General features: G+C 44.1%; 1 protein-coding gene across 2 annotated transcripts in view; it reads left to right on the top strand.

Annotated features, from left to right (window-relative positions):
* The first annotated feature begins 8,237 nt into the window (after positions 1-8,237).
* Positions 8,238-25,780, top strand: part of ZNF827 (zinc finger protein 827) — a 98,597-nt gene continuing 81,054 nt past the window's right edge. For both annotated transcript variants that reach the window (XR_008484390.1, XM_054295650.1), the window contains exon 1: positions 8,238-8,458. Coding sequence is in view for 1 of the 2 variants with exons in the window: in XM_054295650.1 (XP_054151625.1) it covers positions 8,416-8,458 (43 nt within the window). In the remaining variant the exon portion in view is untranslated. The remainder of the gene's footprint in view (positions 8,459-25,780) is intronic.

Here is a 25,780-nt window from a genome sequence, read left to right as displayed (position 1 = left end):
GAGAACAAGAGTAATAAGAAGTCAAATTATATGGGTACCTCATGAATTTTACTTCTGTGACCTGGGCACCTTTAGTGCAAGCAGCCAAGGTATATGAGGAAATTTGTGTGCTTTCTCCTTTCCCCTTTGTGAAAGGAGAAAATAGCACTAAGGAAGTATGGCTGCAGGTTAGTGAGAAAAGCAATTAAATCCTGTGGCCACAGCATCTACATGTCAGGGATGTGTTGATGATAATGGTTTGCTGGCAACAGCAGCCTTAAAATTCTTTATCTAGCTTTGTTGGTGAACTACCACAGGCAGAAGAGCATGTCCCCAGCTGAAAGGTGGAGGTAATGATGCTTTGCAAATGTCTAAGAAAAAAGGCAGCCAACTTCCAGTGCTTGCATTTTAGAAGGATTAAAAATACAGTCAGCCTTCTACCTGCTCTGCAGTTTCAAGTTCATTTAGTTTGTATAATCACGATACTGAGGGAAGAAGAGTGAGGAAGTAAAACACCAACCATGAGTTTGGAATGATTAATTAATGTTTTCTATTAAGTAGCTCACAAAGCAGTAGCAATTCTAAGAATATGTATTTGGACATTAAAGAGTTGTGAATGTCATAAGGGTATTTTTGGTGAAGAGTCCTAGCAGCTAATAAAGCCTGGTGGAATATTTGTGTTTGGTAAACTACTCCCATAAAACCAGACGTGAATAGTATGTTTAGGAAACAGTCAATGCTTATATTACAACACTTTCACTTAGATTGGGAGAGTCCTTTTGAGATCATCTAGTCCAGCCTCAGTGCTCAAACAGGTAAGCTAAGTTGTTCAGGCAACCTCCCTGGTCAACCTGTGCCACTGTTTGACTCTCCTAATGGTAAAAAAAAAAAAGAAAAAAAATTGTGTTCTTGTGTTCAGATGGTACACACTAGTATTGTGTTGTTTGGTTTGGTTTTGGGATGTTGCTCTGGTTTTGGTTGGTCTTTCTCCATGTTGTGCCCCTTACCTTTTTTCCATCCATGGACACTGCTGAGAAGTGTCTGACTTCCTCAAGCTCCTTCCCACCCATAAGGCATTTGTACAGATGGATGAGGTGCCTCTGAGCCTTCCCTTCTCCAGGCCAGACAGCGTCTGTTTTTCAGCCTCTCCTCATGCAGTGTGTGTTCCAGTCCCTTAACCATCTTTGTGGCCTTGTCCTGGACTCTCTCCAGTAAGTCCAGATCATTCTTGCGCCAGGAAGCCCTGCATGAGATGCAGCATTCCAGAGGCAGCCTCACCAGCCCTGAGCATAGATTCAGGATCACTTCCCTTCACCTGCTGACAGCTGTCTTCCTCCTGGTGGCCTTCTTGGCTACAAGGGTGTATTTTTGGCTTGTGGTTGCCTTCTTGTTACCAGGATCCCAAGGTCCTTCTTGGAAAAGCTGCTTTCCAGCTGGTAGATGCCTAGGATATGCTGGTGCCCAGGACTGTTCCTTGTTACTTTGCATTTCCCCTTTTGAACTTCAGGACATTTCTCTGCCCACTTCTGTTGAGGCAGTGCTTCTGAAAGGTGACACAACCATCTGGTGTTATCAGCCACTCATTCCAATTTTAAATCATTTGCAAACTTGTTGAGGATGCAATCCTCAGCTTTTTTGGTATGGAAATGAAAGCTGGTTCTCTCCAGGTATTACTACTATCTCCTTTTTTCCTACTCATGAAGTTTAGTGCTTCTCTATGGGGTTTTTCACTATTATTAGTCTATTTCTTTTGGACAAATAATTTGCATCTTACTGTAAACTAAAGACTTGAAAGAGGATGAGTGGCCTTAGACCTGCTGAAAATTAGGGACTAGAAACAGTATTTCCATTAGTGTTAGCAGGGGTTGAGGAAGCCAGTCTGTATTTCTAGTATCTCAAAAGACAAATAACCTTTTCCTGTGTGTTGTACAGCCTGATGGGGAAGTGCCAGTGCAAGGAGAGATTTCCTCCAGGCTGCATGCCTTCATGCTCAGCAGGCTGACTTGCAGCCCAAACGCTTCTGCCTGCCAGTAGGTGATGGCTGATCACTGAGAACATGAAGCATGGTGAAGCATAGCTGAATTCCCTGTGAATTCATCACACCAGGCAGAGGAACTCTGCTAGAAGCTTGATCTTTGCATGGTCCTTCCCTCCCTTATCCCAGTGGGTTTCTTTCCCTTGGGAACATAAAGTCTCAGCACTACTGTATTTTATTGTCTCCCAAGTGCCCTTCTATCTCACCCTTCTTTAGGTATTCCAAAGAGAGCATGGCTGGCATCAGTGCCACAGCCATGCCCCTCTGTGTCTGCCTTCCTGCCCCTGTGTCAGAGGGGATGTGAATGCACAGTCCTGGATGGCAGCTGAGCTCCTTGGGGCCTTGTCAGCTCTCATGGTCCAGCGCAGTCTCACCGTTACTCTGGTGTTTTAACAATAGAAAACTAGCTAGTTAATTGAGAAACCAGGATTGATTTCCCTGAGGAATTTGCCACCTTGCTGGTGCAGCAGAGGCTCTGCCTTTCAACGTAAATGTAACAAGGTGTTTAAAAACTTGGACACACTTCCATTTAGCAAACAGCTGTGCCTTAAAGTGCTGCTGCCTTGCTACTTAACAAAGCTGCAAGACTTCTCACTGAAGCAGACAGGAGGATAAATGCATTCTGTTTGGCCAGTTTGGGGGGTGTTTTTTCCAGGAGGAGGTAATGCCTTAAACCATGCTAGTGTTTGCTAATAAGGCTGTGCCTAAATCTTCAGTTAACCAGTGACTAGCAAAATATTAAGCAGAAGCAAAATGAGAGAGGGAGTTCTCTGGGTCTTACTCTGATTTACCTTAGACAATTCTTAGGATGGGATAAAGTTATTGATTTCAATGCACTTAAATGTAGAATATAAAATTATGCTAAAAGATCAAGATTGCAGCAGATAATTATCTTTTTTTATTTCCACATTTGTAACTGCAGTAGCCCTGAGATAAGTGTTCCAGTCCTCAGTTGACTAAACAAATTCTTTTCATCAGTTCAGAAATTGCTTAGTATTTCATGTTGTAAAATATTAATTTATTTTTTCTATATTTAATCTGTACTGGGTAAGAGGTTGCTCACTCAGACTTGGGGGAGAAATTCTGCTTTTCAAGTATCTGCAGGCCTAACTCCAGTAGTCCTAGGGTCAGGTGAGTGGTTGGTATGGGGTTTTTTGTTTTTTGCAAAATAGGCTTACAGTAAAGGGATGTGAAGGGGTGATATATAATATATATAATTATATGGAATAGGATGATATTATACATAAGTTATGGAATTATGAAATTGGAAAGCCAACTGCAGTTATGGTAAAATAAGAATAATGAAACTCTTTGGTAATGCTGAAGGAGCATCCTATAGTATTTAAGTAGCAACAAAATTATGTGGACACTTATATGTGATTCTTCTTCAGACCCATAGACAATGTATTTCTCGCCTGTGAAATCTAGAATTTTATGTCAGCATGGGTTTAAAGCCATCAGCCTTATAGTGTTGATTTTTTTAAAATTGAAATTAGAAGCTATATCATCTTTCCTAGGTAGTGTGCTATTCTAACAGCTGAAAACTATGAACACCATGGTTTTTCTGAAGAAGTATTAATGTGTTAAATTTGCAGCTCAACTAGAAGCATCTTGTGCTAAAGTTTGTTATAAAGTGATGATGGCTAGTTAGTTTGCCAGGATTCACACAAGATTCTGAGAAAGCTGGTTGTGTTTTAGCAAAGAGGCACAGGTCATATTGCACTCTTCCTCCTTGATGCCTCTCCATTTGGAGACTTTGAGACTAGTGGAGTTCTCTAGTGGAATTCTTGGTCTTCAAGAACATTTGTGATTCAATATACCCTCTGCAAGAGTTCTTGCCTAGAAGTGGCTGTGGGCCTTTCATTTTAAGAAAGAAGAGGTTAAAAACTTTGTGGAAGGAGAATTTGGTAATTTTTAAAAAAGCTGAAGCCTGTGTGTCATTTAGGATCTGCTGATTATGTGAGTGCATCTCCCACTTGGTAATTGTTTGTTATCTGTCCTAGGATGACACTCATCAGACAGCAATGGCTTCTGATCATTGCTCATTGGCCTTTGTGGGGTTGGTTGGTGGCCTTGCCTGTCACTAACTTGTCATTTTTAATTATTCTTACAAACCTGTTACTTAATGTTATTTATTTACAGAGCAATTGCAAGCATGGATGATGGTATCCATGAGCTGTTGTCCTATGGGCTTGTTCAGCCCTTTTGTTTGCCTTTCAAGTGCTTAAGAGCAAAGAGAAGTTTGTAATCAAATGGTGTTTGAAGGACTGATTTGTAGTTACTGCTGAGCAAGGAAATATTGGCATATATTAAAGCCAGAGGAGTTTATGCTGTTAAGGGCAATGGCCAACACATGTGAGAGAGATGGTAATTTCAATTAAAACTAGTGGGCCTTGTTGTACATGTTGAAGATACAGAGGCTGTAGAAGGTATTTGCCTATGCTCAACAGAAAATTAATCCAAAGATAGGAGTAACTTTAAAAAGAGCCTGAATAACTCTCCGCTGCATGCTCAGGGACACAGAACTGACCTGGCCTTACTTTTGGTAGGTGATACTTAAAGCAGAGGTGGCCATAGTTTGGTTTGAGAGGGCCCAGAAACTGGTTATAATGGTCTCATTTTTCCCCTCAGTGCACTTCTTTTAAAAAATCTGACCCTGGGAGCAGAATTCTTTAAAGTCTCAAAAAACAAAACGAGGATGCCCGCTAATTTTTAAGTTTCTGTTTAGCAATATTTTCAAGGATTTGGTATGTTGCATAAAGACAGTTTGGATGCTAGATATGCTGCAAAGGTTTTAGGAATGTTACATCATTTATTACTGTTTGAAACTTTATTTACTCAATTTATTTCATTTTTCTCTTGTGTAAGTGAAGAAAATATTTACTTTGTTTGAAAGTGGTTTCTGGAGCTGAACTTAATTCATATGTGTAACTAGGTTTGGTGTTTGGAAGGTGCCATACAATCATTACTTATTAATAGCAGGACCTGCAGAAGCAATGCATTATTTATATTATGTTATCTGTGGAAGACTTGCAACTATTTTCTTGTGTTTGGACTAAAAATGTTCAAAAGTGTGGTCAGCTGACTTAATTTTTTCTTTTTGTGCTATACCACCAAACACATTATTGGGGATTATTTTTAAAGTGGCATTTTGTCCTTAGTCACCTTCCTTAAATCAATGTGTAAAATAGTGGGAAGTGATGTGCCTATGGTTCCAGTGGGAAGGCTGGATACTATCTGTTGACCAGGACAAGACCTGGAGTAATGCACTTAGCCAGGATAGAGTTGAAAAACCAAGTTGTTCCCTGAATGAGTATTTCCAGGTGTGGGGCTAGAAACTCTTCAAAGCTAGAGTATATAAAGTTTCTCCCTGATAATTCATTCAAGCATTGGGATTTCTTCCACTGCAGAACACTCTTAAGGCTTGGCCCACTAAACTCCTAGGAAAACTGTTAGGATGTCTATGGAAGCCAAGGTCACCCTCAGAGAGATTTAATGCTGCTCTGCTGTGTGCCAGTCCCCACGGCCCCTTCAGAGAGCTCTGTTCCCGTGGTGCCTTTTTGCTGCAGCCACCTCAACTCCCCTAAAGGGGGTTTCAAATGATGGAGGGGAAAAAAACCCACACGGCACATTGTAAATTAATGCTGACAATGTCAACATTAATTTATGCCAGAAAGGCATGAGGAATAGAGGGTGGAAGGAGTGGTAGTGAAGAACACAGTATTTCCTGTGTCCTGTTCTCCTGGAGCACCTGGGGAAGGGCTGCCCCAGCTGTGGTGGATCACAGCAGCACAGAGGCAGCACTCTCTCCCTCTCTGAAATGGCCACTTTGTGGCCTCCTGCACTGACAGGATCGCTGCTCACAAAGCTGGCTTAGTTCAGCACAGTTGCCATTAGAATGGATTGAAAAAATAAGTAAGGAGGTCTGGCATTGTAAGTCCTGCAGTGGAGAAAGTTCTGGTGCTAGTCCCAGGCATGTCAAAATTGAGGTTTGTGAGCAACAGTGAAAATGCCTTGATATTTTCGGTTGTCACTACTAACACAGTGGAAATCACCAAAACCAGTATAAACTGGAGAACTGAGGGAAAAGACAGGACCTAAATCTTCTGAGGGAATTCTGTCTATGGTACTCTTGGTCATGAGTAAGTGTAAGGCAGCTGTTTGGACTCGTCTCTACCCCCAAAATCTCCAGTACTGACAGTTACACACTTTGGTTTTACTTCTGGATTAAAAATAAATTAATCTCTCCATGAAAATGGAGTATTTTAGCTGTGTTGTGAAATGATAAACCACCTGAAGCCAGGAGGAATTTGTTTTGTTTCAGTAGATGTGTACCCTGTACATGTGGTTTTGAAACTCAGAATTGCACAGGCATGGTAGTGAACCTGAGATTGTCACATGTGTGATCTTTTAAAGACTATTTAGATTTCTTTTTCCTTCTGAAAGGCTCAGTGTGGCTGTAAAATGAGTATAAGATTATGTGAAACCATTCTAAATTGAGGTGATTAAGAGTTTAAATTTATTGTTTAAAAATATTTAGGTTGCATATTTGGTGTTTTGTGTTTTCCTAGGCAGCTGTTTATTTTTAAGAAATTGAAGTTAGGAAGAAAAATAGTATGATAAAATGATGAGTCAGGTTGTCAAAAGCCAAAAAATTCTAACAGGTATACATGCTAGAATAATGCGTATTTTTATTTTTGCAACATCTGACTCACAATCTTGATTATGTATTCTGCTAAGTTCAAAGTTTTCTTATACAAAGAGAGAGCTGTATGAAACAACTATGCTTCAAATAATTTTACTTCAATTGTTGTAACAGGTTTTGGAGTTTAAATCATTAACAACCTCTGTGTGAACTTTTATCCAAATGACTGCAAGTCACAAAGAGAGCACTTCTCTTTCACGGAGTACCTTTTGTGCTTTAGTGAGACCCAATCCCTCTTCTATTTTTTTTCTCCACCTTCATGTCTGTCTTTGAAGAAAGATGTGTGATTTGTGAAGTAATGAGAGTATGTATCAGTTAATGAAAGCTGCTATCCTGGCTTCATAATGCACACTGGAATTGCTTCAGGATCAAGCTTCATATACCTGCATTACAGCAGGAAAAAAAAAAAGTAAATTTCAGAAGTCCAGATTGCTGTGTGCACTGTAGACGTATCATGTAGCAGTTAAATCAACCATTAGGGGTGACCTAATCTTGATTTCCTCCCCCCTCCACACACACACAAACACACACACACACACACACACACACACACACACACACACACACTCTCTCTCTCTCTCTCAAGGAGTTGTGATTTTCATGCTGCTTGTATTCTTTCCACTTTTTAAAACCTGCACTAGAAGTTATTAGGATACCAACCTGGCCACCTTTCTTTCTGGCTTATTTTGGGTGCTTGTTTTGGCCTGGAGGGAGTTGTGTATAAAGCAGCCTCTCCCTCCCGCACCGAAGTTCGGCTGCATAAACCCCTTCGGCCCCTGTGCTTTGTGAAGGGATAGCTGAGCCCATCCAAAAAATTCTATGGGGTTAGCTGTGCACCGCCACAATTTTACTTTCCTAACACAGGAAGACAAAACGCCGTAATTTAAAAAAAAAAAAAAAAAAAAAAAAAAGATTGATGCTATTATTTTCCTTCTTACCACAAACAAGGGGATTACAGTGTGAATGGTCAAGACCCACAAATTCACACACGCACCTTTTTTTTTAATTTTAATTTTTTTTAATTTTTTTTTTTTTTTTTAAAGAGCGGATTGGCAGCGGGTGCAGGACCGGGGCAGCGCATCCTCCGCCGCCGCGCAGCGCCGCGCCCGGAGCCCGCGGGGAGCGGGGGCACCGTCCCCTGTGCTCCAGCGGGGCGCGCGTGTGTCTGTGCGTGTGTCCGTGCGTGTGCCCGCCCGCCGGGGCTGTGCGGGGGTGTGTGCGGTGTCCCTGCCCGCCCGCGGGCGCGCCGGGAGCGCCGCCGCCGCCGCTGCCCTTTGATCCCGGCGTTAGTGTTAGTTAGGGGCCGGCAGGAGCGCGGGGCGCAGCCCTCGGCACCGCCGCGCCAGCCCTCGCCCCGGCACGGCGCCCGGCGCCCGCCCGCCCGCCGGGAACACATCCCCGGCCGCTGAGGGATACTGCGACCGGGGACAAGCCAGGTGCACGACCGGGTTGCGGGGGGGTGGGGGGGTGGGGGGTGGGGGGGAGAGGAAAAGAAAGAGAGAGGGGGAGACGGAGCCCTTTGCGGTGGCTCCGAGAAAACCGGCTTCAAGCCCCCTTTCCCCCGGCGAAGAGGGAAAACCCGCCCCGGTTAGCGGCTCCCCCGGGGGCCCCGGCTTTGTGCCTGTCCGTGCCCCCCCTCCCGGTCTTATTTGATCTCCCGTTAAACCAAGGAGGAGAATGTGAAAAAAGGGGGAAAATGCCCAGGAGGAAGCAGGAGCAGCCCAAGCGCCTCTCTTCACGTAAGTGCCCCCTCTTTTTGCCATTTTCTCCTTCCTCCTCTCCCCGTCTCCTTCCCCTCTGCAGCCGCCTCCGTCGTTTCGTGCATTAGTTTAGGGTTACAGAGGTGAAACTGACAAAGACACAGCCTGGGTTATTCCTCTTTTAGGTCTGAGCTAAGGCAGCCATGTTGGTGATGAACAGCCTTGTGCCCTTTTAATTTTTCCTCTCTCTCCTTTCCCCCCTTCTTTCTTCGCGTCTCTCGCCCTTTCCTCCCTCTCCCTCCCCTCGCCCGTGATTGTGCATTTGTGCTGGGGGGGGGGGGTGGAGGGGGGGGCGGTGTGGGTTTCTCTTTGGGGCCGAAGGGAGGGGGGTCTGTTTTATTGGGGTGGGGAGGGGGGCTAAGCACGGGAGGGGAGGGCGGCGAGAGGGGAAGCGGCTGCTGGCGTCTTGTGCGGAACCAGCCGAGAGGTCTGTCCCCGGCTAAAGGTTGCGGAGGGGCTGGGCGGCCCGGGAGCGGGGGGTAGGCGGGCAGCGGCAGCCGAGGGGGTCGGCGGGGCACCCCACACCGACCCCGGGGCCACCCCGGAGGGGGCCGCGGCCGCCGCCGGCGGCGTGGGAGGGGGCGGCGGGGAGGCAGACCGTGGCAGGCGAGGTCCCTGCAGAGCAGGGAGAGGAGGCGGCGGCGGGCTCCGGGCTCCTCCTGGCCGCAGTGAAATGAAGGGTCAGGCGAGCCAGGCGAGACTCAGGCTTCGGCGGCTCTGCCCCAGACGAGAGCAGCAGAGCACAGGGCTAAAGTGCATCCGATCCTCCGCCCGCGGGCACCCACTGCGCTCGCACACACACACGCACACACGCATCCACACACACATCCCCTGACACGGCTCACCCTGCCCTGCTCCCGATCGCTCCCTCCCCCCTCCCTGCCTGTTTCTCCCCTCTTTGCAAAACAGTTAACTTTTCTCCCGCTCCCTCTCTCCCCCTCTCCTTGTATTCAGCGCTCGGCAGCTATTGAGAGGGAGGCGGAGAGGAGGGGAAGGGACCTAAAAATACCCTGCCCCTGCATGGCCCCAGGGCTGCTTTAAGGAGAGCGTGGGGTGGATGGAGGGGTCATTTGTCTGTCCCCGACACATCTGCTCGGAGCGTGCCTGCAGCCCCTCCGCGCCGAGCTCGGGGCAGGGCGAGAGCTGAGCCGCCGGTGCCGGAGCCGGGCTCGGTCACCGGGAGTTCACCGGGGCGGCTCCTGCCCCTGCCCGCGGGGCGCCGCTGCGGGCGGAGCGCGGCCCGGTCCCCGCTCCGCTCTGCGGGCACAGGGGCTGGGGCAGCGCTCCCCGCGCTCTTCCCGCACCGGCATATGGGCCAGGATGGGAGATGGGGGCGCGGGGGGCGGTAGCCTGGGGGCGAGGGGGAAGCGCTCGCAGCCCCCAAAGATTTGTCTCCCCTTTTCCCTTCCTGCCGCCTCGAGGCAAGGGCATGAGTTGTGGTGGGCTTTGCTTCGGGGGGGTTGATGTTTGAGGTTGGTTTTGGGGGTTTCCTCTCCACTTCTCCCTTCCTCTTGCCGTTTGCCCCCGCACAGCCCTTTGGGGTCCGCTCGCCGGAGGAGCTGAGCCAGCAGCCGCGGTTCCTCCCGCAGAGCGTGGCCGGGCTCGGCTCGGCTCGGCCGGGCTCGGCTCGGCTCGTGGGGAGCGGCGGGAGAGCAGCGCCCGCCTCTGCAGCGCCCCGGCCCCGGCGCGGCGGGCAGGGGCCAAGCCCGGGCGCTCCGGGGCGTTCCGGGGGGCGGCAGCGGCGGGCCCGGCTCGGCAGGAGCCCCGCGGGGCTCCCGGGGCGGGCGGAGGCGGCGGGGCCGCGCCGGGCTGGCGGCTGACCTTGCCCTCGCCCCCGCCCCGGCGCTGCCCTCCGCCCGCCCCTGGGGCTGACATCAAACCTGGGCTCCATCTTAGCTCGGCCGGGCGCTGCCGAGCGCGGCGGCGGGGGCTCGGCTCGGCTCAGCTCCGCCGGGCCCGGCCCTGCGCTGCCCCCGCCTCCGGGTTGCGGCTGAGGCCGCCCGCGGCCCCGACCTCCTGACCGCCGCGCAGGGGGAAGTCACGGCTTTTTCTGGGCCGAGGAACAATTGCCTTCATTGTGCACATAGACTTCGGCGTGTGTTATTATTTTGATTTTTTTTTTTAATACTCGGCCTAATTTGTACTTCTTTCGGATTATTTTTGTAGTTCAGTTCATCGGAGGAGGGATTCTTTTTCCCTGGTGTGTGAAAGGCGCACCCACCTTCATCCCACACGAATGCTACCTTTCAGTGTATTTATTTATTTTAATTTCTTTTGCAACTAGATTGCCCTGGATCAAGAGCTATTATCTGACAATAGTAATAATACTTTGGTTAACTCAGAGTAATAGTGTTTTAGATTAGGAAAATACCTTGGAATTCAGTGTGCAGATGGTGTAAATAGTGATTTGGTTTGGATGGGTTTTTTTGTTTTATTTTTTTGTTGTCTTTTGGGGATTTTTTTAAGCAACACGTTGCTTTAATGGGTACTCAATGTAAAATACGTTTTTATTCTCTAATTCTCGCTGGTTTCAGCAATACATTTGTTAGCGGAAAACAGGGTGTATTTCATGTTGAAGTATCAATGGTGGCAGAAGAATATTAAGTGCCCCGTGCCATCCCAGAAGGAGCTGTCAGCTGCTGTGCTCGACCTTGGCTCTGCCCCACTGCGGGCACCGTGCTGTGTGGTTCACTCCCCAAGTCATGGTACAGGTTGCTGCTGGTGCATGAACGCTCTCCGGGACACCTAAGTGATGTAGCGTCTTACCAAACCTCCCTGGGATATTTCGGCTTCTGTTGCGAGTGTTTGTGAATAAATAGTCACATGTCGATACACAGAATGATTTGTGAATGTTACAGTGTAACGGAGCAAATGTAACTTAGCTTGGCAAGTCCTTGCTGGCTCTGGTGCAGCTTGGGTAGCAAGCCCTGTTCTCAGGATCTCTAGGCCTTCATTAATCCCTCATGCACTGTTACGTACCCTGCAGAGCCCCTGAGGATTGCTGTCACTGCTGGCTGGCACCCTGATTTTATACTTCTGCCCACTGACTCCACTGGACAGCCCTCGCCTACATCTGCAGGTAGTTTCACTTGAGGAGACTGCCCTGCCAAAAAACATGTGATGGTGAAGAAGTGCTCTGTACAAGGCTTTGCTGGAGATGTACCAGGCTGCTGCAAGAGTTTAATTCAGTTCCAAGGGAGCTGCTAGATACTGACATCTCAGTGTTTGAGGGAAGAGAGGGGTTGATATTATTAGATACAATAATAATGTGTTTGGGTGGCATCTGCTTAAAATGGCAGAGTTAAGGTTGAGCTTTCAGTCACTGGAGTTGTTTGCAACATAATTTAGTTTGGAAGGGTCCTTTGGAGGTTGTCTGGCCTAGCCCCCTGCTCAAAGCAGGATGAACCTCAGGGTTCAGTCAGATGGATGGGCCATGTGAGGCTCCAGCATTTACATGTATTGTAAAGTGGAGTTTTTGTGTCCAAAGAAGTCAAGTTTGGGGAACTGTTTAGCCACAGATGCCAGCAGAATGTCTTCAATCACACTCTATGAAACACAAAAGAAAGTGCATCCTTTTTAATTTAAGATACAAATGAATGAGGAAAGGATTTTAGGTGTTCCTTGACAGACAATGGCTTGCTCATACCCAAACAAAATACTGCAGCTGTCTGGACTTGATTTACAATGGCAGAATTAAGTCTATAACTTAAATTTTTTGCCCAGTACATGTGTGTCTTATGATTACATTTGGATGTGGCTACCTTGGCAAGTCAATTCACTTCCACTGGAATGTTTTAAGGAATTTTGCTCATTTCTGTGTGTTTGTGCATTAGGAGTTTTTTTCCCTTTCAGCTACTTAAGCAGTTAGATATTTGTTTCTCACTTACTCAGCATAAGAATCTTTAAAAAAATATATATATAAATACAACCCTGTCTTTCTTCTCCTTGTTGCCTCGCTTCCCATTCTACCTCAGGCTGTTGTTTTCTTTACGAGGATTCCTGAAAGTCTCTGAACTGCTCATGTGACTCAGAAGAGCTCAGCCTGAAAAGTAAAAGTTTTGGGAAGTCTTCAGGCACTCGAGTAAATGTTTAAGATCCAGAGCACTATGTTGCCTTAAGTGCAGCAATCGATACTCCTTGGGGTTGGTTCTGTCTCGGAGGCTTGTCAGCAGTGCAATTTGCGAATGAATGCCACAGTTCCATTTATTCAAAGCTTGCATTTATTACAGTCTCAGGCAGAATTAAATGCTACATTGAGAAGTTTGAACTGCTGCTAGTTTCTGAGGAATGTTTTCAATGCAGGACAAACTGCAGTGGCAGTTTCTTCTGGAGTTGTTTTGTTAAAGGAGGAGATGCAGGATTGATACAGTATTAGTTTCCATAGCAAAAGTTGGATATCTGACTATGAGGAGGTGTAACTCTTTTTCCTTTCATGGTCAGGTACAGTGTTGGATGTTCCAGATACTGTGCTGAAGTGTTCAGCTGTTTCTATACAGTAAAAAACACTTGAACTCTGTGAAACTTTTTATTGCATTGTGTCTTTATTGCTTGATTATATCGTCACAGGAAAAAAGGTGCTGTCAAACAAGTAAATTAACAGTGATTTAGAGCTTCTTTCATTTTTTATTTCTGCAGCTCACTTCATCTGATACTTTCTGATAGCAAGAGAGGATGCATTGGATGGGTTTTTCAAAAGACTTCCCAATGTCAGGAGTGCTTTTGCTGTTATTTGGTATTTAAGAGTTGCCTCCAAGACAAAACACTTTTGCCAGGAGCAGCAGTCCTTCTCTTTCAGATGAATTTTTTACTTTACTAGCACACATGGCATGTCTAAGTGGAACCTTTTATTTATTCTTCTAACATGTTTTATTTATTCTTCTAACATGCTTACTATTTTTGACCTCTTACCACTGCAGGGATCTTGATATGGCATATAGTTCACAAGAGAATCCACATAGGGAAAATTATTATTCTTGATGAGGTTAATAATTTCAATGCTCTCATTATGGTTGTCCTGGTGGTGCTGTAATGCACCTCTCAAATAAACATCAGCCTTTTGGTGGATTGAGTAACAACCCCATTACTCCATCTGAAAACACTTCTCTCATTTTGTCCATCTTGTGCTAATGAAGTCCTCACAGATTTTTCAAAAATACCTTCTCCCTTTATGGGGACCCTTTCTGACATGTAAAGTCTGTCTCTTTAAATTTGTATGCTGATTTGTTTGTTTGTTTGTTTCTTACATGAACTAAGTCACTTTTACAAGATCATTCAGTGATAAATATCTAAAGCACATCAATGGTAGTCTATGTCTTAGTGTTGTCTGAGGGTACAAAATATGGATAAATCACTCTGGAGCATAGATTGGGCTACCAAAGAGTCAGTGTTGTGCTCATTAAGTTAATTAAGTCTTTAGGATCTTATGAGTGAGATTTTAGAGGGGGTAGGGGTGCCAAAGATTTAGAACAAAACCACAAACCTTAGAGTTGGCCAAACAGCAAACCAGGAGGGAGAGCGGTGGAATGGGAAACGTAAGAGCATGCGGACAGAAAGCATTTTTACTTTTAAAATGGATGAAGAATGAGTATGACTTAATCTTTCTAGCAGAGTGATTGTTGTCTTTCTCATATGTAAGAAGGCAGGAGTAGGAGGAATTAAGTTTAGAAAAAAAAAAAAAAGAAGGAAGAAGAGGAGCCAGGAGGAGCTGGCTGTTCAAAGTGAAGTATTAGTAATTTCCTATAATTTAATCAGACCAGATCCCAGAGCAAGATAATGAGAGCATGACCTACAAAAGAGGACTTTTTGGAAGTTAAAAGGGTTTCTAACATGAAGCTTCACAAGGCATGTGATTTGTCATGAAGCACTGTATAGAGGACTTTTTTTCCCTTTCACATTGCAAAGAAATCATAATATAGACAAGAGTTCGGATGGTTAAGGAGAGCTGATATGTCTTCTGTCCAGAATCCTTTTACTATTACAGCTTTTCGAGCATGACTCTGGAGTTCAAGAGTGTATCTCCTAAATAACAATTTGGGTTTTTTCCCTAGTTTTTTGTTGCCTGGTTTGCTATTCATGGTACATGATTTGTATCATTTGGGTTTACGCATACAAATCCCTCCAGGATGTTTGGAGGCTAAAGTACCAACCATATGCCTTTCAAAAACAATAATAATATACAAAATACCTGGACTGCAAAGTAGCCAGCAGTATGTAATAGAATCCAGTTTTCATGGGGATGGATGGGGTTTTCTTCCTCTCTCTTTTTGCCCCCCAAAGTAAAACTTTTTTTTTGTTCTACCTTAAATGTTTTCCCTGAACAATACATGTGATGTATTGATATGGGCATGAAAAATAATAAATTATTTATATTGGGGTAAAGGAAAAAACCCCAAACCTTCAAAAAGGTGGATGATACACCTTTCTCCAGGGATTTTCCTTTTTAAATGTAGTTGAATGAAAAACCTCAGACCCATACTTCATTTGAGGGGGTACATGCTCTAGGGTACAGACAGCATCAATGCTGCACTTATACATTGCATTGTGGCTACTTCAGTAAAGGATTCAGCAACTTGTGCCCAAAAGCTCACTTTAAAGCTTGTCTTTCAGGTTTTCTTTTTTGCAGACTTAGTCACCTTTATGGTACTGTTATGCTCCCAAAGACAGTTTCTCTTTTCCTTGCTTGGTATCCTTCTTGGTCTAGACATCAAATATTTTGAACGTCCAGTTTGAATGTCCTGTCTAAACCTGACAGCTTAGGAGTTAGCTCTATTCCTTGAAATTTCTTCTGCCTTTCAAGGGATTTCTTTGTTTGGGGCATAATTATACTGAGTATTGGAGTTCTAAGTTAAGCCTAACACTAAGATAAGGCTGTTCCATTTTGCAGGTTAAGAATTCACACAGAGTCTGAGTTAGGGTAATTTGGAACAACACAAAAGTCATGTTTGGGGTTTTCTTCTGAGAAACATTTAGTGAAGAGAGAAGAACTGGGCTGCATAAACAGTCCTTTTCCTCATTCTTTTCAGTATTTAGACAACAGGATTGGGAGCAGAGGGGAAAGAGTGACTAGTGCTGATAGCACAGCAGATCAGGAGAGGGAAGGTTGCATGCGAGACTGATGATTTAGTTGCTTAGAATTTGTTTAGAATAAATCCCATTAAAAATTAAAGGGTTACCAAGTGGTAGCAGTCTTTTAATGAGTGGTATAATCAGCAGTTTCAGTAAATGAAATTAGGTTCCAAACATCTGCAGGTTTTTTTCTTTTATTTGGGGTGCTCTCACTAGGGTAGAAATAACGTTTTTGAAGCAACGCAAAGCTGAGTTAGTGTCCTTATCTCTTTGAATTCTGCATGGCCCTACTCTAAGAGCTCCCTTCCTCAAGAAGGGTTTGTAGCTCTGCTGGCCCTCATCTGGGGTTTGCAGCTTGGATGTGGTTTTCCTCTCTTGCAGGGCTTTCTATGCAGGTGCAAATAATTCTTTCCAGCATGGTCTCAAGTTTTATCTGAAAGTTTCTGAAAGGGAAAAGATTTGGCACAAACTTACTTTAAAGTTACAACTTCTCATTTTGGACATGTCTTGAATCTTGGTGCTTGTTACATTGTGTATCAGGGCAAGTAACTTTTAGAAATACGCATTAAAAGAGCTGCTGGTTTTACTAAGTGTGTTTTTAGCTTAATGAACGATCTCCATGTGTGACTTCAATGAACACAAATTCTTTGCAAGCTTCTAGACTTCACTTTGATTTGTGTAGTAGGACAAATAATTACTCATCTCAAAAATTAAAATACGAACAGATCTTCCTCAACTAGATGATCATTATCTGGAGTGCAAAGTAAGGAACAGAGAGGGTGGCAGACAAGTGTATTTAGACAGCAGCTGGTGGTGTAGCTGTGCTTGTGTGCTTTCTTGAAGCACAGCCAGAGTCTCTCCCTTTACAAACCTCTGTGCCAAATCTAGACCTGGCAACTAATGACTGAGGACCCATTTCTTTATGTGTTTGGAGCAGAACTTCCTCCTACCTACCTCTCTGTTTCTGGCACTTTGAGCGGATGAGGAGCCCTTCTCAGGCACCAGAGTAAGCATAACAGCCTAGAGCTGCTCCAATTTCTGCTGCCCCCAGGCTCTCACCCTGCTCCTCTTTCTGGAAAGGAAAGGCTGACATAATCCTTTTGTCAATTCCGCATTGCCAAAGGGAGTTCTTTGCACAGTGAATAACTCTGAAGGGAGCTCTTCTGCCCACCTTGAGGTACTTGAACATTGCCCATAAGACCTAAATATGCTTCATCATAATTGTTTATATTGTCTTCCTGCACAGTGCTGTGCCACACTGAGATAACAAAGCAAGTTCTAAATAAGCTGCCTTGTGTACAGGAGGCTGTTATCACAGCAGTGTGCCCAGGTTAATTCAGCTCTACTACTTATGGGTATATTCCAGTTGGCTCAGATATCACCACATAGCACTGTTATTTTGTATGGACACACACTCAAAAGAATCAAAGTTGTTGTCTTTGAAGGCTTTTACTGGCCTTCATAAAAGTTCTTGGTAAAGCCCACAGAGTTCTCAGCCAAGAAATGCACTTTGGAAAAGTAAAATCAAATTCCACTACCACTGTCACACATGTTTGTTTGTTCAGCAGAAAAAGCTGGGAATGGAAGAGACATGAACATGAAACTTCCTCTTCACTTCTACTATTCCCCTTTATTGAAATTTTAGGTGGATTTTTAGACAGAATGTCAAAACACGTTGCTGTCGTTTCTGCTGTGCCTGTGCCCTAAGTAGCCATAGTAGTAGTTTCTTGTCCTGGGAGCTTGGCACAGAGTCCTAACTTTCTTTAAAATAAGGTAAGGTTTGAGGAATGTCCACTTCTAATTGAGTGCTGGCACATTGATTATGTGACTTCTGAGTTAAGGTTGAAGGCTGAGGTGTAGTGCATGTGTCTGGGAGTGGGCAGTGCCTGTTCCACATGATCTGCTGCTGCTGTGTGCTCTCCTACCACTTTGAGTAGCTTCCTAATCCTCTCCTATTTGCCTTTGCTTGTTAACCCCAAGCAATCCTCCTGGGGACGGAGAAAGCAGCTGTGTTTGGTAGCAAACACAGCACCACAAAACACTTCTTGAAACTTCTCTTAGGTACCTTACCATAATGTCATCCTTGTGGGAGGAATTAGAAACTCAGGGAATATAATTTGCCATGTTTTAATCTGACTTTGGGAAAGAGAAAAAGATGAAATTATAGGCAACTAGATTCTTGTGACAGGCACAGGAGGGAATCATTTCAGTGTTTGAAATCTAAACTTTTTGTTTCTGAACCAGTTGGAAGGTTAATGAGAACACAACACCTTGGGTGAGTAATGGGGCAGAGTAAAATGGTAAATGAGGAGCCCATCATTTACCAGAAATTGAGCAGGAGAAGTTGCTCATAGCAAAAATGAACAGAAACTAGTTAAAACAAAAAGGGATTTTTGTTAAAGCAGGTGCTGTGATGGTTGTCACCTGCTGTGGTTGAATATTGCCATCCACACAGTTTGTGAGCTCCTCCCTTTGCTTTGTGACCCCTTGATAGGGGTTGTGAGCACAGTAGGGATAATTACAGGCACTGTAGCACCTTGATCTGAGGCTCCCCATGCTCTGCTTATTGCCACCTGCATATTAAGATGACAGGGATTTCTAGTTGGCTTTGTTGTTTCTTTTACTTTGTTGATCCCTGGAACATCTTTAATAAATGTGTTCTAAAGCAACAATTTCATGTATTTTAAAAGTCCTTTCCAAGAGTCAATATTTTGAGTGCTTAATGTGGCTTTTTCTCTTTCTGCATGTTAGTAAAAGGGAAAGAAAGTTCATAGTGTTTGTTGTTGCTATCTTTCTGACTTCCGTAAATAGAATAATTTAAGATGACTTCAGTGAATTCCCTTAACATTATTTTTTAAATTGTACTAAATGCCTATTATCGGGAATGGGCCATCTTTGCAGCCTTCTTCTGATCTCCCTTGTAGTGCTAGGGTGATGCAAATGCTATGGAAGTTGTATTGGTCCCCCAGATGGGAATTCTTATTGCATGGGGATGTTTCTAGGAGAGGAATAATCCTATTATTTCATACATCTTCATATCACTGCAGCTTGGAATAGGCTGTGCATCAGAGATGGGAAGGGTTAGAGATGAAACCACAGCTGGAATGCATTCTGATCTACTTACTGCTTGTTAAGAGCCATTTCCAGCTGCTGCTGCTAAGCTGATCTGCAGGCTGAGGCTGGGTTAGAAACCACAAGGGACAATCTGAGCTCCTGCTGCGTTCCTCCTTTGCCACATACCCACGTCTGTCACAGGAGAGAACCTGGAAATCAGGCAGAAGTGTTGGCATTATTGAATGTGTGGTGGTAACTGTTCTTCTGAATTTAGTGGAATGAGCTGCTTTTGCCAGGATGCCACAGGGATTGCTGGGAAATTGAGATGTCTTATTCATGCTCAGAGAAGGAAATTATGAGCTAGCCAAAAAAGTCAAGTAGGCATAGTCAGGATGTACAACAGCATATCATCTTATCACGATAGGCAAACACAACCAGTTCTTTGACAGTTTTTCAAACTCCAGTATGTCCTTTCTGTGAAGAGCAGCCAGCCAGACACCTGCAGCAATAGAGAGACAGATAGAGAGAGTGTGTTCTTCTGCCTTCCCCAGAAGCTACTTGGGTTAACCTTGTGCCTGGGAGATTAAAACCACCCTTCACAAGCAAGATTTTTTTCTCTTGCTATTTTTCTAGTGATGTAAGCTATAACTGTGCTCCTTAAACAGCTTTGGGTCCAGGAATTCTAGATTGCAATGACAGACCTGTTGGGGTATGTGATCATTGTGGGGATGTTTGGAGGCTCAGCAGGATAGTATGCAGACATCAGATCTCTCTTTCTGAGTGCTTGTTTGGTTAGGTTGGTTTTTTTTTTTTTTAACTTGTGGCTCAACAGGAAGTTTTCTTTAGAGAATCTTCACACCTATGGGCAGAGCTTCACACATGGCTTTTTTCAGCTTTAATCCTTGTATAGCAATAGTGCACTGATGAGATCTATCTATCTTCTTTTTCTCTTTCTTCAAAAACACTTGTGGTGTAATCACTGTTTTTATTGCTGATAATTCTTCTCTTTTTCACCCTTTGCCAGTCAGTATTTATGATAAGCTTTCTATGCCATCTGAAGAAGATTGGTCAGGAAAAGGTAGGAAAGTAGAGGAAGAAATAGCCATTTTTCATTTTGGCAATAGCAGTACTTTATCAGTGTCACACCCTGGGTGCTATTGGTGGTTTCAGAAGTTAATAGAAAGAGAAGTTATTTGGAACAGGTTCAAGAGAAGATACAACATGCCTTTAAGCATTGGAGAGGAGAAGTAAAGGTTGCCATTTGTATCATCCCTGACATTTTTGGCCTGCCTTAGGAAATTAGAGACAGTAGTTGTGGAGAAGGCAGATCAGAAGTACCATGTTCTTCTGTAGGGCTTCTGATTGCTCTTTCAGACAAATGTCTCCTGAATTTCTATTTTCTGTGGTAGCTGTAAGACTTCAGAAAGTGCTCTCACCTTGTGCATGAGAGAAAAGGAAATTCTGTTTCCTCCACCTTTGTTGGTTGTGTACAGTGCATAGGAGTACAAGCCAGGGAGTTAACCTGCTAACCTGCTGTCCTAGGCACATCTGACCAAACAAAAAATTAATTTCAGCCTAAATGACAGCCTGTTTTCTAGTTAGGTCCTGTAGGAAAGATACACTTAGTAGTTTCTTGGGCAAGGTGAGCTAGGCCATTGAGGTTCTGCATCTATAGAGTAGTAGTCCCTCAGAGGATCACAGGTCAGCGGGGAAAAAGTTGGAAAACATTCTTCTTTAAATGACTAGATGTGTTCTGGATGCTGCTGTGTGTTTTGCATCTCTGCTGAAAACTTCTAACAGAGCTTTCCTCGAGTGTCAGAGCTGTGCTACGCTTACATCAGTCTGTCCCTGTACAAACCCTGGTCACAGTTTGTCACCTCTCAATTTCCAAACTTGACTTTGCCTCTGAAGAGATACAGGAAACCAGTTCTATTGCACAGTCCATTGTGTTTAATAACTTCTGTGTGTAGAGGAAGAAGGATGATACATTTAATCTTTCTTTTGGTTTCAGCATCTGTGCATTAGCTACTTTCTGTTCTCCTGTTCTGGGAATCTCTTGCTATTTCCAATGAGAGAGGAGATATGGAAAGGGACATTTTACCTGAGATCATGTGCATCTACCTTGCCATAAGTTTAACATTCCATTTTTAGCCCAAATTAGCTCACTGGCAAGGACCATGGCCTGTAGATTTTCAACACTCTTCTGCCACCTGGGAGAATCGGACTGTTCTTGAGATTCCCACCAGGGGCACTGAAGCAGCTCTGCCTTGAAGAGGAAATCAATAATTGCAGTGTTTCAGTAGTGTTTGTTTGTCTTTACCTTCCTCTGCACGTTCAAGATTTCTCCCTATTTTATAGACATGAGGGGAGTGCATGGCCTGGGGAGGAAGGTGATTTAAACCTCATAGGAGGAGATGAGGGGTTGGGAACCTCCTGCCCTGTGTTTGTGCTCAGCCAGGCAAGAAGTGGTGATGGAGAAACAGCAGCTGCTCGTGCTGTGGTGTTCAGGTGTGCTGAGGCAGCTCTGAGGGTCCTACACAGAGCCAGAGTTAATGTGGAACCAGCAGCCTCAAATAATGACAGCAAGGGAGCTTCATTTTCTGGAGCTATCGCTTTGGTATTTAGAAACCTTTTTTAAGCAAGCCTGTTGTAATCTTGTTTATAGTAATTAAGGATTTGCTAGTAATTTAAATAGTTGGTTTTGGCAACGTGTGGGTCATCTTCTTATAGGTATTGCTAATGTCAGGTTGAAAACATTTACACAGGAATAAAAGCCAAGGAAGCAGGTAATTGACTGATTTATCAACCTTAGCAGACAATTTTTTCTGATACATGGTGGTGGCTATGGTAAATTTACTCTGGATTGCTTAAGGGCACGATCCTATATGGTGTGTACAACACATGAGGGCAACTCCTTGGAATGAATGGGTGAAGGAGCAGGTAATCAGCCAGCCTGGTTTTGGTGCCTCAATTAGCCTTTTGGTCAATGGCTTGTCTCCTAGGAAAGTTGGGAATTGCTATGCACAGCTCAGAACATGGGTGATTTACAGGTTTTTTTTGTGCAGATTTTAGATCAATTTTAGTCTTTCAGGTAACTTGAGAACTTTTTTAAACTTATGGCCATTCCCAGGCCATGATGGTAAGTTGCAGTTGTGATCAGGGAATTATTTATTTTCATTGCAAATTGTCTTTACGCAACAAAGTGATATGTTTGAACACTTTTTTGACTTCTTTTGCCAGCTGCATTGATGCTTGCAACTTCTCCTCTTCTTCCTTTCCACCTGTAAGGGTGACAAAAATCATGTTGCTGTGGTGACCCTGTCAGTTTTAGATGACAGGCCACACTAAAATGGGTCACAGCTATTGATGGTTAATCTACAGTGCAATAATCTGTAGCACAAATGGATCACTTTGTTCTTGGCTGCTGGAAATTGCGAGGAATATTTGAGAATTCCCATGCCTCCTCTTTTTACTGTTGGGGTTGTGAGTGCTGAAGTTTGCAGTGCATTTGAGGCAATGAAGATGCATTTTGTCACAGTAAAGGGTTGAGACAGCTGTCACTGCACCCAGGTCTGGGGAGGTGGCAGGTCAGGGGCAGGCCTTAATGAAGATGAATTGTTGGCTGATGAGTAAGAGCACTCAGTAAGAGCAGGCAGTTTACAGATGTAGCTCAAGAGCAGAGAACACAGGTATGCAAAATATAGCAGACCACCAATTTTATTTGTTACCAGGTTAAATGAAGATTAGAAAGCAAAGTTTTCCTGTGTTTTTTGGGGAGGTTTGGTTTTGTTTTGTTTTTTGGCACCTAAAGGGTACAAAATGTGACCTAAGAAACTGTAGAATTCATAATTACTTCAGTTTTGGTATGGAGGCTCCTGTGACCCAGGGCTGAACTACCAGAAAGCACGTAGCCATTTGGAAATGAGTAACTGAGCCTTTGCTTTGCAGCTAGACTATGTTTAAGATAAGGTAGTTTTGTGTTTCTGCTTAGAATTTCCTAATAGAGACACCAGTTCTGTGTTTCACAAGCAACTTCTTAAAGAAGGTTTCATTAATGACCTGCCAAAGGATATAAAATCTTATTCATGGAGTTAGATGCTATTGAAGAATGGCTTTAAAATATTATGGATTACTATACTGAATATTTGGCATTCATGTGATTCTCCCACAATAATTTGACCCAGAGTGGAAACTAAAATTCCTCCTTTAGGGACTTTTCTGGTTGTAGCCAGCTTTTGCAAATTGTTTGCTAGAATTTTTTGAGGTTTCATTTTCATAGAAGGCCCATGTTATGAAATTTTGGAATATTTCTCCTCCTTTGTGAGGTAGGCTGACATGACAGGTCTTGTCTCTGTATGCTAAAGATAAGAGAAGTCTTGAGAATAATCTTTAGCTCTTCTTATTTTGGAGGTGCCAGCATCCCTATTATCATATGGTAGTTGATATTTTCTCACTGCAGCAGCCTATTGAGTTAGACATCTTTCTAGAGCAAAACAAATGAGCAATCAAAGTAAATTTTGGCAAACTAGAAACCATTTTTAAGGAGTTTTAAAGCTTCTTTATAACTAACAAAAGATAGAATTTTTAATTGCTGTGCTGAACTTTATGTGTAGGTGGCAAGTGCTCACTGATGTCAAGGATACACTGCATTCCAGGTGCAGGAATCTCTCTGATAGACTTGCACATGAACCATTTGTACCACCACAGATGGTGGTGGTTCTGCTTCCCATTTCCAGCAGGGCTGTGGGAATAACAGTGGAACTCCTGTTCATACAGTTTTTCCTCTACTTTATAATAATATATCAGAGTCAAAAACTGATATCATAGCTGGTTTTAAAAGACACAGGGAAGCCTTAAATTCCTGATAAGGAACTTTAATCTGGCTCAGAAGTTGCTGCCTAAAAATTTTTTGGTTTTATAGAAATGGTTTATCATCTTCTCTGTTTACATCAGGAAGAAGAGGTGTATTCCTTTGATATGTTAATGTACCAACTCCAGGTTTTAGGCTGGCCATATTGCTGTAGTGTCTAAGTCAGTCTCATCAGTATCTTGTACTCTATGAAATGTGTGCCCAGCCTCAACTACAGATTATTATAGGATGCTTGTAAGGGCCTGTGGAAGAAACTTCCAGTAAGTGTGACTGTGGTATTTTGCTCAGCCTCCATAAAACTGTTGCAAGCACATTGGTAACATAAAATAGGTTTTGCAAGGAACATGATTTTCTATTGTTTTACTGACACTTCATGTGTTTTATGAACCTGTCTTGGGGCTACTAGGCAGCCTTTGCAGCATAAGCTGACCTCAGAAATATTTGTTTCTTCTGAAAACCTCCATCATAAAAACCAACTGTCTTTGTATACCTTCTCTCCAGTTATTCTGTGTGTTGATCACAGAACCACAGAATGGGTCAGGTTGGAGGGGACCATGTTAGGTCATCTGTTCCAACCTCCCTGCCCAAGCAGGGTCATCCCAGAGCACATGGCACTGGATTGTGTTCAGATGGTTCTAGAATATCTCCAGCAGGGGAGACTCCACAGCCTCTCTGGGCAATCTGTTCCTCTGTGTGGTCACTGCACAGTACAGAAGTTCTTCCTCATATTCAGGTGGAACTTCCTGGGCATCAGTTTCTGCTGTTGCCTCTTGTCCTATTGCCCAGCACCACTGATCAGAGTCTGGTCCATCCTCTTGACCCCCACCTCCTTTGGATACTTTTATACACTGATGGTCCCTTCTCAGTTGTCTCTACTCAAGGCTGAATGGGCCCAAGTTTCTAAGCCAGTTCCTGTAAGAAGGATGCTCCAGTCCCTTAAATGTCTTTGTAGCTGAGCCAGAGCCCCACATCTGTCTTGTGCTGAGGAGCCCAGAACTGGGCACAGCCTTCCAGATTTGCCTCACTAGGGCTGAGCAGAGAAATCAGGATCACTCCCCTGGTGATCAAGCTGGGCCAAGTCAGCTGATGGCAGCTTTTTCTGCAGGCTGTTCTTTAGTGGCACACCTCTTGAGAGATGATCTTCAGAAACATTCCCCTCTTCTACGGCTGTGTGTATTTTGTTCTGTTTCACATGCACACCTCAAGTTCTTCAGTTCACTGGGCCTGAAATACTGGCAAAATCCAGCTAGAATCAACTAATTCTAAATTATAGTAAGCAAATATCATACATCTATACATGTATATGCATTATTATACATGTGTACTATTTATATGTAAGGTTATTATTGATTACTTTATAAGACATACTGCTCTGCCCTCCTACTTTCATGGTTGCTGATTACTGTGCCTGACTGTTAAGATATTATTTCTGGGTCTTTAGAACTCCTCTTCTCTCAGAAAGATGCTGCCTACCAGGTTTAGAGAAGAGGGTTTTTTAATTAGGATCAGGGTGTATGGGGGCCAAGCCAGCTACAGATGTGGCAGATTAGGCTTCTGGAGAAGGGTACATGATACTGACTGCTGTGGCCACCCTGACTGCGCAGGCCAGCTCTTCCCTGAGAGGTGTGGGGTGTTGTGGAGGTTTGGGATGAGACAGAGAATCCTCAGGTGGTTTTTCACGGACAGGTTATGATGTACTTTGTACCCCACAAGACTAGAGGAGATAGGTGCCTCAGATTGTTGATTCTGCCTGTTTTCTCATTCCTGTCTCCTTTGCATCAATTTTTTTGTTGATTTCTTGACAGAATGAGTGGGTTTCTGCCAAACTGGTGAGTTGAAATTGGCTCATGAAGCAGTCAAAGAACAGAGCAAGTCTAAGGGAGGACACAGGATCACCACTTCTGTTGGCCTTGAGCTTTTATCACCTCACTGCACTGTAAGGTGATGCCTGTTTCTTTGTGGCTTTAAATATCTGTGTCCCAGTGGAAGTGACCCTCCTCACACACTAATCCCACAGCTACTCACTATAACCTCCTGCCTAGAGCAGGAGAATAGCTGATCTTTCTTGGAGGGAAGATGTCAAACATCCATCATTCTAGGAGTTCTCTTTTGAACTTGCTTTTGGGGGAGATCAGACTTGTCTTTGTAAGGTCCTGTCTTGTGGTCTGTCAACCATCCCATAGAACCTTCAACAAGTAGTGACAGCTCTTCTCAGGAGAAGATCCATGTGTTTCTGTCCCTTCCCTAGCTAGCTAGTAAAAGATGGATCTTTTTGGCAGTTGGTGAAACACACTTGGCACAGTTATTCTGGG

Source organism: Melozone crissalis, unplaced genomic scaffold (assembly GCF_028551555.1).
Source record: "Melozone crissalis strain CALT ecotype California unplaced genomic scaffold, PUWL_Pcris_2 ptg000006l_1, whole genome shotgun sequence".
Classification (NCBI taxonomy): Eukaryota; Metazoa; Chordata; class Aves; order Passeriformes; family Passerellidae; genus Melozone; species Melozone crissalis.
The sequence above is the reverse complement of the archived record's forward strand: the minus strand, read 5'-3'. Positions and strand labels throughout refer to the sequence as shown.